At 42.4% G+C, this 13,616-nt stretch overlaps 1 protein-coding gene across 1 annotated transcript in view; it reads left to right on the forward strand.

Annotated features, from left to right (window-relative positions):
* The first annotated feature begins 9,662 nt into the window (after positions 1-9,662).
* map3k5 (mitogen-activated protein kinase kinase kinase 5) overlaps positions 9,663-13,616 on the forward strand; it is a 61,021-nt gene continuing 57,067 nt past the window's right edge. The window contains exon 1 of the mRNA XM_031861770.1: positions 9,663-10,571. Within this exon, the coding sequence (XP_031717630.1) occupies positions 10,151-10,571 (421 nt within the window). The 5' untranslated portion in view covers positions 9,663-10,150. The remainder of the gene's footprint in view (positions 10,572-13,616) is intronic.

Genomic DNA, 13,616 nt, shown 5'->3' on the forward strand with positions numbered 1-13,616 from the left:
ATTATTATTATTGTCCTCCAAATGAGAGTGATTAGTATTGATGTCTAAATGAGCGCTGAGGTTATTATTGTCCCGATTATTATTATTATTATTATTTTTGTGGCGGCGTTATGAGAAGCGGTGCAGCCTCGCTCATCTCTGCTTCATTCACTTTTAATTCCACAGGCTGCCTCTTTTACCGACAGCAGTGCCACATGGCCGCTGTGTGACACACACAAACACACACACACACACACACACACAAATCTAATAAGAACATACAGAACACTTACCCTCACATGTTTACACACTGGTGTTGCATTCATATAGACACACATATACATATCCTCATACAGATCGAGTCTTAGACACTTTTATTGATGCATATACACACACGTGTGCTCCGAAATACCCGCTCTGACCTGGAGGGATGCACGCGGCGAAGCGGCGACGTCTGATGGAGCAGATGGAGGCAATACCTGAAACACAATAAATAAATCATCATTACATCTGGACGGAAAACAGATCTGAGGGACCAGCTGAAGAGAACGCCGCCGCATATGTTAATTCAGTTAACATGATGGACGTGAGGGGCCCGTCATCCCCATTGGAGCTAATTGTTGCAGCTAATGTGGGAGTAAACATGGCTGCTTTGGTCCATTTCAGTTCTGGAAATGTGTTGTTCTAGTTTATTGTTCTAAAAACGTTTTAAAGATGAGTACATCCTTCCAAATGTTGAACATTTTTCTGCTTTTGATTCATTCTTGAAGGTTAATTTGGAGTTCGGAATTTTGTTTAGAGTTTAGATCACAATTAGGCCTGTCTGTGTGAACGGAAGTGTGTTTGTCTGTGTTTGTGTGTAACGTGTGTATGTGTGTCAGGACAGCTGTCAGATCACTTCGCTGATTGGCCAATATGACAGGCATCAAAAAGCGCCGTGGGAGGAGAAGGAGGGAGGCGGGCTACCCAGCTGTCAATCACTGCCAGTCACAAGTCCAGCTCAGTCAACAAAGCATCACCTGGGCCCCGATACACACACACACACACACACACACACACACACAACCTTTTGAAGCCCACATGTACAAACATAATCCATAAATCTCCATGCATACATCCCGACATACACAATACCACATTCACACATAAGAAAAAAAAGCCACCGACTCCATGTCATCGTCACACGCACACACCAGTCGTCAGTCTCCACACAGAGAGGCATTCAGTTTGACAGAGTAATTATGACGTCCTACTCTGAAGGGGCCCTGGGCTGAAAGGTGAGAGTTATCGATCCCGCACAGGAGGAAATTTATCAATGTCCAAACGCTCAGCTCTGACAGGAACCCAATCCACTTAGAGCGCAATGTTCAAACTGTTCAGGGCCGGCTCAGAAAACACACCTCTGCTCGGTTCAGAGGAGGAGCTGCAGGTTGGGATGAAGGCCCGGTGATGGGTCGGAGGGGTCGGAGGGATCGGAGGGATCGGAGGGATCGGAGGGTAACGTCCGATCTGTTATACAAGACTTACTTTGTGGTTGTTTTTACCCTCCAAATTAAAGGACAAAATAAGTTGTTTGTCCCTGTCTGATCTGACACCACCATTAATGTGCCTGTGGCTTCCAAAACAGTTACAAATCAGTTCTGAACAATACATCTGTTTCATGATGAGACAACGCTGTCGTGTTTAGGTTTGGCCACAGAAACAGCTTGGTTAGATTTAGGGAAAGATCGTGATTGGGGTTAAAATATGTACTTAAGATCAATCGTAGTCATACATCCGTGTTACAGTTACAGTCTTTTTCTTATGAAAACTACGCCCTCTCAAGTGTGTCCACTGCTAACTCAAAACCTATGTCTACTTAGATTACTCTCAGTGCAGGATTACTTCCATTGAAGAACACCTGGTTCTTTGTCTCATTTTTGATGGATTGCTCCTTGTAATGTTTTAGATTTCTTTTCCTTTCTTTAAGGTTGGAAGTCTCGATACTGTTCACTACCGCTACAAGCCACCAGGTAAAGAAAACACCCATAAAAGTACCCACACACTCTTATCTCTCCTTGATTGACATGTCCATTTTTTGTATTTTTGTGTATATTTTGCAAAGAATTTATAGATGTCTGCATGCCTCCAGATGATTGCCTCTTTAAAGTAAACGTCATGACACCTTTAGACTTTGTGTTTTTCATCACAAAACAAACCTGCAAAACATAATAAAAAAACATAAATATCTGATTGATATGGATGAAGAAACTGCATAGGAAACTAGAATGACTGTAGAATTTTGATATGTTTTAGGGACAGTTCATGAATATGTTGTTGCCCAATCAAAGTGTCCTCCAGTTAATGGGGCTATTAGTCTATAATATCGCCTATGATTATTCAGAGACATAAATCATAACACAAATCCAAAAATGTTTTAGCCACACTAAAACACAAAATGCATCACAAAAAGCAGCTAAAAAATTGGTTCGGTTTGAACACTGGGTCACAAAAACTCCCTGAATCCGTTGTGTCCCATTTGTACAGTCCAGGTCCTAATAACCAAATATACTATAAAACCTACATTAACACAAATCTATGCAAGAGAGTGTAGTTTTGTCATGGAGTTGTCAAACTGTTCCTGTTGTACAACCTCCCCTCATTGTGTTCAGAAAGTGGACTTTCTTATTATGCCATGTAAATTACCAAGGGAATGATGTTAATGTAATTACATAAAACACAGATTCAATTTCTATTTTCATTTAATGCATTTAAAATCACTTGTTTGCTCCCTGTGTTTTCCTCTCTCACAGCCTGAGCTCCGGCTCTGCTGTATCTGGTGTTGCGCTGAAAGCTTGTGTCAAAATATTTAAACTGTTTTCAGAAACTCACTGCACTCGTGTCGGTCGGAGTCGGTAGCATTTATCTTTGACTGACAGATCAAGGCATTAGAGTGTGGCTTACCGCAGCTTGAGAAGCAGTGATTTCGATATCAAGCTTGTAGCAGACTGGAATTCCTACTAGTGGAAAACTCTCTCTGATTTTAAACCAGGGAGACGCACTGTACCTCACAGAAACACATGACCTGGAGTTTTCAGTTAAAAGTATGATGATAAATGTAAATATGACAAGATTCTCTGTGGATGAGAACAAGAACTTCCACAGGTTTTTAGAAATGTTTTAGTGGTATTGTGGCATTTGATCCCATAAGAGAACACCTAAATCACATTCACATTTATGTTAAAGTCAATGCCTTAAACTCAAGCCGCACAACATTTAAAACTTGCTGTAATAGCATAGTTTATGTCTGTGATATATGAAATAATACATTACAAGCGTTAAGCCAGCTGAGCTGTGAACTATAAAAAACGGACAGAAAGGGTTGAAGAGCATTAACTGAATGTTTTAGACTGCAGAGGTTGCAGCTGTAAAGGTGGAAAGACGGCATGGTGAGAGTACATGGAGGTATCGTAGGTTAGGGAGTGTGATGACATACAATACACGTGGAAGGAACTCTAGTTTTCTAAATGCTAACAAATCTCCAAATGCTGAAAGTCTCTTATCTGCTGATGAAGATCATGTGCTGTGATCTTCATCAGCATCTATGTCTCAGAATACAGGTGGTAATGTGGATACATGTAGTAAATCCCAGGGACTTGTTTTCAGCTTTTTGCACGTAGCAAAAGAGCTTTATTGAGCTATTACAGTGACTCGTGGTAAAGTAATCAACACCATTAAATCAATGTCAAAATGTAGCATCGGTAGTTTGTTCGGTGTCTTCTTTGCATCATGCTGAAGATGAGGATTTTACAGTGATTTTATTTGGTGTACTTATTTGCATGCAGATAAGAGTTGGCGTATTTTCACTCCACATCAGAAAGCGTTCAAAAAGGGGCTTTTTTTTTATTTCCTTGAAACCATTTTAGCAATTTTCTGGATCATAAAGAAACAGATCGTTCCCTCCATTTATAGTAGTTTGGTCAATATTTCTGTCAGAAGACTGCTTTCAAAATGAGATGAGAAAGGCCCCTCGACTGAAACGTCAGCGAAAAAGTACAGTGAAAAATACATCCATTAGGGAGTGTGTGTGTGTGTGTGTGTGTGTGAGCACTCTTTACAAAGTTTTGATCCTATGCACCACAAGGGTGCACACATAGTGCTCTTTGTATGTGTGTGTTGTTTGTCTTCCCGCTCATCAACTCCACCATCATACTAACCGAGCACCTGTGGACATCTGCCTACAGCCCGAGGCGATGTCCGCACCTTCATTTTTCTCAGACAATGAGTGGAATCATTTCCCCCTCACACAGACCTCTCCATCATTATTGACGTGGAATTATTGATCAGGACCCCGGCCGGTAAATTACAACCTATTAGTCAAACTCTTTTCCCCCAGTTTTGAAAAGACCAACGAGCGAGCGGTTTGATGGAGTGAGATTATGGAGAAGCTCTGCCATCTGCGGGGGGCGGTTTACGTTGCTGACTGCCGTTCTGTATTCGGGGAAAAATTCCTGTTTTTCTCCCGTTGAGGAGATTTAATAGGTGAATGCAGATTAAACAGCAGACAAACAAGCACTCACCCGGCCCATTCCTCAAGGTGCCACTGCCACAGAATCAACATTAGTTCAAGGAAGCCGAGGTTCCAGGTGAAATCTACAACATTGAAGTTAGAGAGCACACAAGCTGCCTCGCTTAATTTTTCTCCTTTTTTTTTTTTTTTTGATGTTTTGCCCAAGGCCTATCCTACTAAAGAGAAGTAATTTGGCTTATCTTATCCCAGAGACCTAGCAGCTGCTTTTTATTCTTTTTTGTGAGGTCTTTTTTCTCATTTAGTCCAACAAAGATTGTCCTCATAGATTGACCTTCTCTGTGCCTGCAGGCCGTTGCCCTCATGCCAGTAACTAGATAACACACTCTATCAGAGATTTGAGAAAATCATTGGGAAAGCAGTGGGGCTGATAGTGGCATCAATCCTAACCTGACACCAGGCTGGGTCAACCATTTATCTCTCCACACCGCCTCTGGTCACAACAGCGGCCATCTTGCTCTGCTACATCCTTCTTTAATAACCTTGGCCACGTCTCTTTGCAGACTGAGAGGATAAGGCGCCACGGCACTCCTAGCGCCTCGCCTGATCGCCGGTGGTTTTTTTGTTTGGATTTTGCCCGTGCAAATCACATTCAAACACCATGTGTGTTTCAGATCAACAAGATTCTCAGATAAAGCAAACACACGCGCGCACACAAGATGTGTCTAACAAGAGGGCCAAAGTGCACAAACTCGTTAGCGTAGGAGTTAATGGTGACTCCACTGTCATTAATTCCCCATGGTGTTTGACTTAAATGCTTCTATATTGGTGGAGTGAGAGATTCCCAGAGGCCTCCTAGTGCTGAGATCATTGTTTTTCACTTACTAACAATGAACTTATGATCAGAGCGCTGCGAGGCTTTTAAAAAATACCCCGCAGGATCATTACAGGCCCTGTGTGTGTTTGTGTGTGTGTGTGTGTGTGTGTGTGTGCATGTGTGTGTGTGTGATGCCAATGAGGCCGGCAGAGCAGCAGTGTGTCCAGGGCTCATCTCGGTGCTCTGTGGCGCAGCCAGGATGAGAGGGGAGGTTAAATGGGGCGTCATCAATCTCAATGAAGTGCAATTATTTTCTCACTTATTAATCATTGCAGGCTAATAGCTAGTGGCAAAGCCGGGCGCGCCATTTGTCAAACTTAGCAGATTTCTGTAATTTTGTTTCCCCGTTTCCCTCTAATGTTTGTGTAGACTTTGGCAGATATCTATGGAGGGCTGCAATAAGTCTGTGCCTCCAAGTATCTATCTCCTACCTGCACGGCAGAACTAACCGAACTTCTTGCTGTTTCTCCGTGTGAGTGATTCCCTCCATTTCAGAGCTGAGTGACTATTTCATGGTCTGTGGCAGAGCAGAATGGAAAGCTTTATTTGCTGGGTGCAGCATGGACGGCCTATTGATGGTTAACTACACTGAAACCCTAACAAACTTCACCCATTATGCAATACTGTTGGTTGTTTTTCTGCTATATACGATGTTCATGTATTTACATTTTATGAGACACTGTAAACATTCTGAAGGAAGAACCAAAACGTTTTCTAGACTGAGCAGCAGCACTGCTATTTGGCACCTGACATTCATAAGAAAGGTAATTATGTGCACTAAATCAAACAAGAGCCAGTTGGAACAATTCCTAATTAGGTCGTAGTGATGTCACAGTGTACTGACCACACCCTGGAGTACACCTCTACATCAGTTCAACTGCTGTAACATTTCTCTTTAAAACACAAATTAACTTTTTTATATTAACAATGATTGTGTGATTCACAGAAAATGATCATCCGACTGCAGTTCACTGGAGCATTTTAGCATCTTTCAGCTCATTGTTTTGGTTAAATTGCCCACAGTTTTACTGCTTTTAACACCAAACGGTAAATGGAGAAAATTAGGAGTTAGCTTTTGAACATTCGGCAACTAAAGAGCCACGTGTTTCCTCAGGAGTTGGTAGAGACCAAAAAAGGGATAAAAGCAGAGTGAATATTACATTCACCAGGTGGCCAGAAAAACTTTAAATGAATCTTAATGTCGCTCTGTGTTTGCTTCATGTGTAATTAAACAACTGCTTGCTAACATAATCTTTATCTTCCACCCATAGTTAGCGGCACAGGCCATGGAACTTTAAGCTTGGTGATTGGAAGTTTTTTGCCAAAATGCACCTTGGGAGTTGAAGTTATCTACCACAAAGATTTTATGTACACAAGCTTGTAACCTTTTTTAAATTTTCATCAAAGAACCAGATATTATCTTAAACTGTCAATATTTTGTACTTATGATTTAACATTGTGACAATTGAGCAAACTTGATCTGGTGAGCAAGGAATTATCAGTGGTCTAATGTACATTTACTCAAGTAAAGTACAAGTATGATACAACACACTACTTGGAAATTTCCATTTTATGCTACTTATACATCTTCATGACTACATTTGTGAGGCAAATATTGTACTTTTAATGGTGCCACAGTACATGTATCTGAAAGCTAGTTAAATAGTTTCTTGTCAATCCAACTAGACACATGTAAAAAAATTACTTAAAATTAAAGAAAATCTAAAATAGTCCCTCACAAATAGGTTGGAGTGGTTTACCTATTTATTTATTTTGCTAGTTACTCCATAGATTAATATTTTACATACGAACTGTATTATGATCAGTTTATAAACCACGATACATTGTTAAAGAATAAACTACCAACAGCATGGAAAAATAGTTTCAAAATACAATGCATCTGTGAAAAATATAGTATAATATATTATAAAATAACACTGACAGTGAACATTCAGCATAACAAGTACATGTTGCTTTGAAAACTTGGCATACTTCTTTGGAACTCTCGACTTATACTTGTAAATGAGTATCTTTAAATTGTACAGAGAGTTATACTTTGTGTAGATAATTCTAATTATTATAGGATCTGGATACATCCTCCACCACTGGTAATTATGGCCAAAATAATCTTTAAAAAATGACGATATAATTCAAGTGTATAGGTCACTGCAAACGCCTTGTCAGTAGTCTTTGCATTCTGTAATACCTTTTAATATGAAAAAGCTTCAGGAGAAACTCTTCCTGCCTGCAGCCAGAAACTTCCTGGGGCTGGACTGCAGGATGCGGAGGCTCAGCAGCTCAGAGGCTCTGTGGCTCTGTGTGCCAGATGTGTCACGCAGGGTTGGCTGGAAGAGGCAAGACGACTTGTAGTGTCTATAGTCGTCGTTTTCCCTGTTCCCCTGTTTGGTTTTCCTGATGTTTTCATGTCTTAATTGTTTCTTATTAATGCAGTGAAGTCAGAAATGTTCACCAGCAGCATCTTTCCATTAGTATATGCTGACGTCAGACAGATGTGTCTCTGTGTGAATGAGCAAGGCTGCATGATGTGAATACAATTTAGATTTTCATATAAAAATGTAAATATTAATTGGATTCAGCGATGTGTAATTTGACTCGCAATAATGTGACCTCAGCGTTCACAGCACTTGATTTGAGTGCCAATAAGAAGAAGACAAAGTGATGCATAAACAGTTTGGGTGGGATCATCTGTAATTTGCCCACAGCTACACGATGAAGAGCAGACAGATGTGTTTAAAGGCAGTGAAATAACACAGCCCTGTGGATGTGTCTGGTTTGGCATCCTTCTCATCCAGAGCTGTCGGTGCTGGGTGAAAACTCGTGGATGAATGTGTGGTCCATGAGGGACATCTAGTGGCAAACAAAGGGAAAAACACATTCTGTCATTATGTATTCAATCTATTAGTATTTATTTTACTATTATTATTCTTTCTCCGAAGGTTGAAATTGCTTTAAAACACTACCCTGATGCTAAAGCTGTCACACTTTCACATATATTAACTCCATTTGCCTTTGATATTTGAGTTAACATTTGTCAATTAAAGCAACAAAGACTAAAAATAATAATAATCAACTTACAATATTGAATTAAAAGTCAGTCTCACCAACAAATTTGTGGATTTCACTGTAGCACACTCATGTTGAAGACCTGCTTTAACATGAATAATTAATATGAATGTTGTCAGTTGTATACACTTGCACCATTATGTATTGCAGCTGTATACAGTATAGTGGACACTAATTGTCAATAATAATAATAAAGTACCTACTGCAGGTATCTGCTGCTTGCATCTATGTCACAGAGTTTTGAAGACCGTCTCCGAGTGATGAAAAGTCAGGTGAAAGTCCATCACTTTAACTCTGAGTGGTCGAACACTGGCCTCCTCTCTTGAAGTTCGGACAAACAGTTGTGAAATAGTTTGAGCTATTGAATCTGAGAAGTAGTAAAGTGGCTTTTCTCAAGAATCCATAATCAACAGTCCCCCTCTTATTGAACTATTCCACAAGCAGAGGGAACCACGTACCTCATCTAAATCCATCCATACATACCCGCTGTATATTCTAAATGTGATGTTTGTTACAAGACAATACAAATTGTTCTTTTCTCCTGTGGACCAAGAGTATCCTTCTCCTCATGTACTGACCTGTAATGTCAAGTCTTTACCACGGGAGGGCCCCCTTGTGTCAGCAGAGAAAGGCACCACCAGGCCGCAACAGGTGACAAAGAATTGATACAGAAGATCGTTTCGAGATGAATTTATGAGACTTAATGCAATATTTGTCAAAGCTGCGTTGCTTTTGCAGACTGCATGGACGATGAAGCTGTTGCCCGAAACGTTTCACATCTGAATGATGATCATTGCCCAAATGTACCTTGCAATCTGGTTGGATCACAAGATGAATGGACGAAACAACGCAATTAGTTTGCAACATAAATGAAATGCTTCCAGCTCACAGCCCTGATAAAAAAAAACAAAGATGAATGTTAGATAAAGAGACGTTTTCTCCTTTCGACTCCCTCATAAATTTCACGGTGTTTATCACATCAGCTGATCAATTGGTGATTTAACTATTTCCAATTTTGACGAATTAGCAGCACATCAATCGTGTCGATTTCGGGCAAACTGCTCCTTTCTCCTGAAAGCGCACCACTCCACACATATGGTCTTTCGTGTGCCCGCCCTGCTCTGCCGGGCTCAGACTGTTGTCTCTCCGCCCAGTGCGTGAGCCTGGAAGATAACAGTGGAAACTGGGCAGGGTCTCGCCTGCACATATGAAAGCAGCCTCTGTGTGCGCGCGCGCAGTGTGCACTTTCTCTTACGAGAGCTGACACGCCGCCGCGAGCCTTTAACTGCGCTTAACTTCGTTTCGGTGGATACCGGCGGTGTTGTTCAACTTTGGGAAGTATGTGGGTCTTGTTGTGAGAGCCGAGCAGGAATGCGCGACATTTGGCTGGTTTTAGTTTCTTCTTTTCTCTTCTCGGATCAGTGTCGTGACTTCGGACAAACCTGCGGGCGTGTAACAGCGTTAACTGGGTGTTGCATGTGAGCGGTGCACTCAACAGTAAACATGCAGCATGATGTGTAGTCGCGCCGCTGCCTCTGACAGACCGTTCGCCTGCGTCGAAGCGGAGTAGCTTGCACGTCTCGCCTGTGCGGAGGCTCCATGGGTCACCGCCGTGCGTAACGCTGGCTCTCCATGGAGGACTGGCGGAGAAGCCGTTCATCGCAACCCACTCTTTGAGACAGCGAGACGTGACCCGTGAAATCATGATGAGTCAAGACCAGGACGGGATATCCTTACCGGTGCCCTGCTTCGGAGTTTGTCCCAGCAGGGAGAGCATCCGCAGCGAAAGCAGCAGCAGCGGCGGTGGCGGCGTCTCCGGTGTCGCCGCAGCCGGGGCTTTCTGGCATGACTCGGTGGTCTGCAGCGGGGGGCTCGGCCCGACCCCGGTGGGCGATCCGATGGACGGCGGGGGCTTGCTCTCCGCGGGGAAGTCGTGCAAAAGCAGGCCGGTGACGGTGGCCTATGTGGTGAACGGAGAGGCGAGCCAGCAGAACAACGCCGAGAGCATGGCCCTGCAGTGTCTGAAGGACGCCTGCGAGACAGCGGGCAGCAAGCTGGAGACTCTGAACTTTGGCAAACTGGACTTTGGGGAGACCACGGTGCTGGATAGCTTCTACAATGCAGGTGAGTGAAGAAAGAAAACTTGCAAAACTGCCAACTCATCGTAGGTGTACTAAATGTTGATCCTAAATGCTGCCTGTTGGGATTTGTATTCATATTTAAAATGCATCGTATATGACTACTTAACATCTGCTCTCCACTGTAAGCATTAGGGTATAAGGTCAACAGTCCCTAGTGAGAGTCAGTCACCCCTGAAGTGTCATTACCTCACAAGGATGCTCGCCTCTCTTTCAAACTAGTCTCAGGGGTCAAAGGTCACGCCTTTGCTGTATCACCTCTTTTCTGGGGGCACCGCTTGCCTGCAGGACAGGTTGCTCTGAGCTCCTTTAAAGGCAACACACAGCTCTGCCTGTCAGGGCTTGAGGCTGCAGCCTTCATGTCCCAGTTATTTCCACACTGTGCTGAACAAAGCTGGAACTCATTGAGCGACAGAACATTATTGGGGTTGTTTTGATTTACTCCACAAATGTGGTGATTGCTCTAGTTCCCCTCCACGCGTAGTTTCCTCCTTCCATTGTGCACCTCCAGTATCGTGCCGGAGTGTCATGGGCTGAGCCATGAGGCTGGACTTTCCACTGGAATCTACGAGCAGAGAGACAAACTTGAACTCTCTGACTGAAGGCACTTTCCCCTTCTCTTATTCATGTTGTGCGTGTAGTCGTTGGCTCCTAATGCCACTGGAAACGTTCAGTTGTATTAAAAACACTGAACAAAAACTCTTTGGAAAGCAGACCTTCCAGGGATTGTGGTCCAATAAGAAGCAGCTGTAATGTACGGGATGTACAGGGCTGGTCGGAGTGTTGAGGAGCCAGGGACTGCAGCCAGTGTTTGCATTTCACTCGCATGCTGTATTTGGGATCAGGATTTGTTCAGCAGGTGTTGCAGAAATAGACGTGGCTAGTCCAGATGCAAGACTGGTACCAGGAAGCACAACGCCTTTTTAAATAAGAAGGAATGCAATGACACCAATGGGTTTCATCAAACTGATAGGGCCATTGAATCAAACTCTATGTAGCAACTTAAGGAGCCTTAATACAACTCAAAATGTTACTAGAAAACAAACCTGATACAGACTTACCTGAGAAGACTATTATCCAACAAACAGCTGCCACAACCTGGCAACCCAAAGTGTGTTCTTATAAGTGGCTTATAGCTGGTCTATAAAGTGGAACCTAAAAATCTAACAACCAAATGTAGCTTAAACAATTTGTCAATTCATCCGGTAGTATTTGTTTGATGAGGCAGTTCTATGGTTTCAGGCTTGTTGCTGGTCATAACATCACGTTATTAGTTGTGCAAACACACCCAGCTCTCTCTTCCTTTTGTTTTTTATGTGGTTGTCTCCCTCTGAACTACTGTGGAATTTTCCCATAAATTCACATGGGAGGGCAGAGGCATTTTCCCAGAATCACTCTGCTCTATCTGTTCAAACACACACTGCTTCATCCTCTTCCTGCATGAGTGTGTACCAGAGATGAAGGCCAGACAACAAAAACCTTTAAACAATGAGCTCAGAGCCCGACTGAAACTATGTCCATTTGGAACGATGATTTGCCAGATTCAAATAGAAGCTGCTCCCGACTGTCCTTAAATGTCCTCCTCACATGATACCGTGGACAAAGAGGACATTTGGCTGAGAGTTGGCAGAGGCTGATTGTCAAGCCTGCGGGCCACGGTTCTCAGGAAATGGTAGGAAAGAATGTAGATGCAAAATGTTTGGTACAATGACTAACCCTTTGTTATCATGGGGGGTTTTGTTCCTTACAGCCCAGTTATTGATCACACATTGTGCTCCTGGGGGTCATTGATCAGGTGGAGTGTGAACTTGTGTCTAAGTGTGTTTTACTCAGAGCTTGATCACGTTATTGACTGAGACCCGTCAACAGTGATGTGGTTTAAAAAAAAAAAAAACACATCAAAAGTAGAGGACAGTTCATGCTCTGGTTTAAAACCATGAAAAGAAGAGAATCGTCAGCAAAAAAGTGTACATTTGGTTAACAGGAGGGCTTCAAATTCAGATTATTTATTATTATTAATGAATCTCCTATTTATTGGTTTTTATTATCAAATGTCAGTCACAATATTCCAGAGCCCAGCATGACGTCTTCTAATGTCTTTGTTTTGTCCCAACAACAGTCCAAAGCACAAACATGATCAATTTAAAATGATATAAACCAATGAAGATGACTAAATTCTCATATTTGAGACACTGGAATGATTGAATCTTTGGCATTAATGCTTTCGAAATGACTTAGTAGGCAACTCATTGTCTGCACATCGACTAATTGACTAATTGTTTCAGCACGAACGCATAAAAAGAAATGCAGTATGTTAGCAGTGACAGTCATTGACTCGCATCATCTGTCTGCACGGCTATCTGTCCCTCTTAGGCCTCCTGTAGGAATGCAAGCATGTTGTGTAGTGTCAGCGACAGTCTGACGGTGATAATCAGTGAATCAACTTCTCTTCATCCACCTGCGGATAATTCAGTTTAGCTGCATGTTTCCAGTACTCGCAAAGTGGGTTTAAAAAAAAAAAATAAATAAAAAATAAATGTTTTGTGGGTCCCAAAACGTGGGTTGACTCCTCCGTCTGTCCTGACTCACTGTGAGTCAGCCTATAACTGCAGAACCCCAAAGCTAACCTTTTGTTGAGTATTGACCACACTCATTCACCGAGTGAGCAAAGTGCATGATGCCTTAGTGCGATTTTAAAAAAAAAAAAAAAAAAAAAAAAATGCATCAGTCTGCTTCTGTTAAACTGGCCTGATGCCATTGTGAACTGCAGAGGGAGAAGCTGAATCATCGTCCACCTCTTTAAGTTTTGTCGAGCAGTTCAAAGGTCTGTTTGGGTTGGAGTACAAGTGAGCCAATCGTCAGCCTTTGTAGGGGGCAATAGAATAATGGTGGTGATGTAATCTAATGGCGCCAGTCCCAGAATCCCAAAATGTTGTGTCCAAACAAATATGGCAACAAATGTAGCTGTAGATGTTGCAGCAATCACAACCACACTGTGTATATTGAAGGTATTTGTCCAGAGGTGTTTTTT

This window comes from Anarrhichthys ocellatus, unplaced genomic scaffold, assembly GCF_004355925.1.
Source record: "Anarrhichthys ocellatus isolate YVR2014 unplaced genomic scaffold, GSC_Weel_1.0 scaffold25, whole genome shotgun sequence".
Lineage (NCBI taxonomy): Eukaryota > Metazoa > Chordata > Actinopteri > Perciformes > Anarhichadidae > Anarrhichthys > Anarrhichthys ocellatus.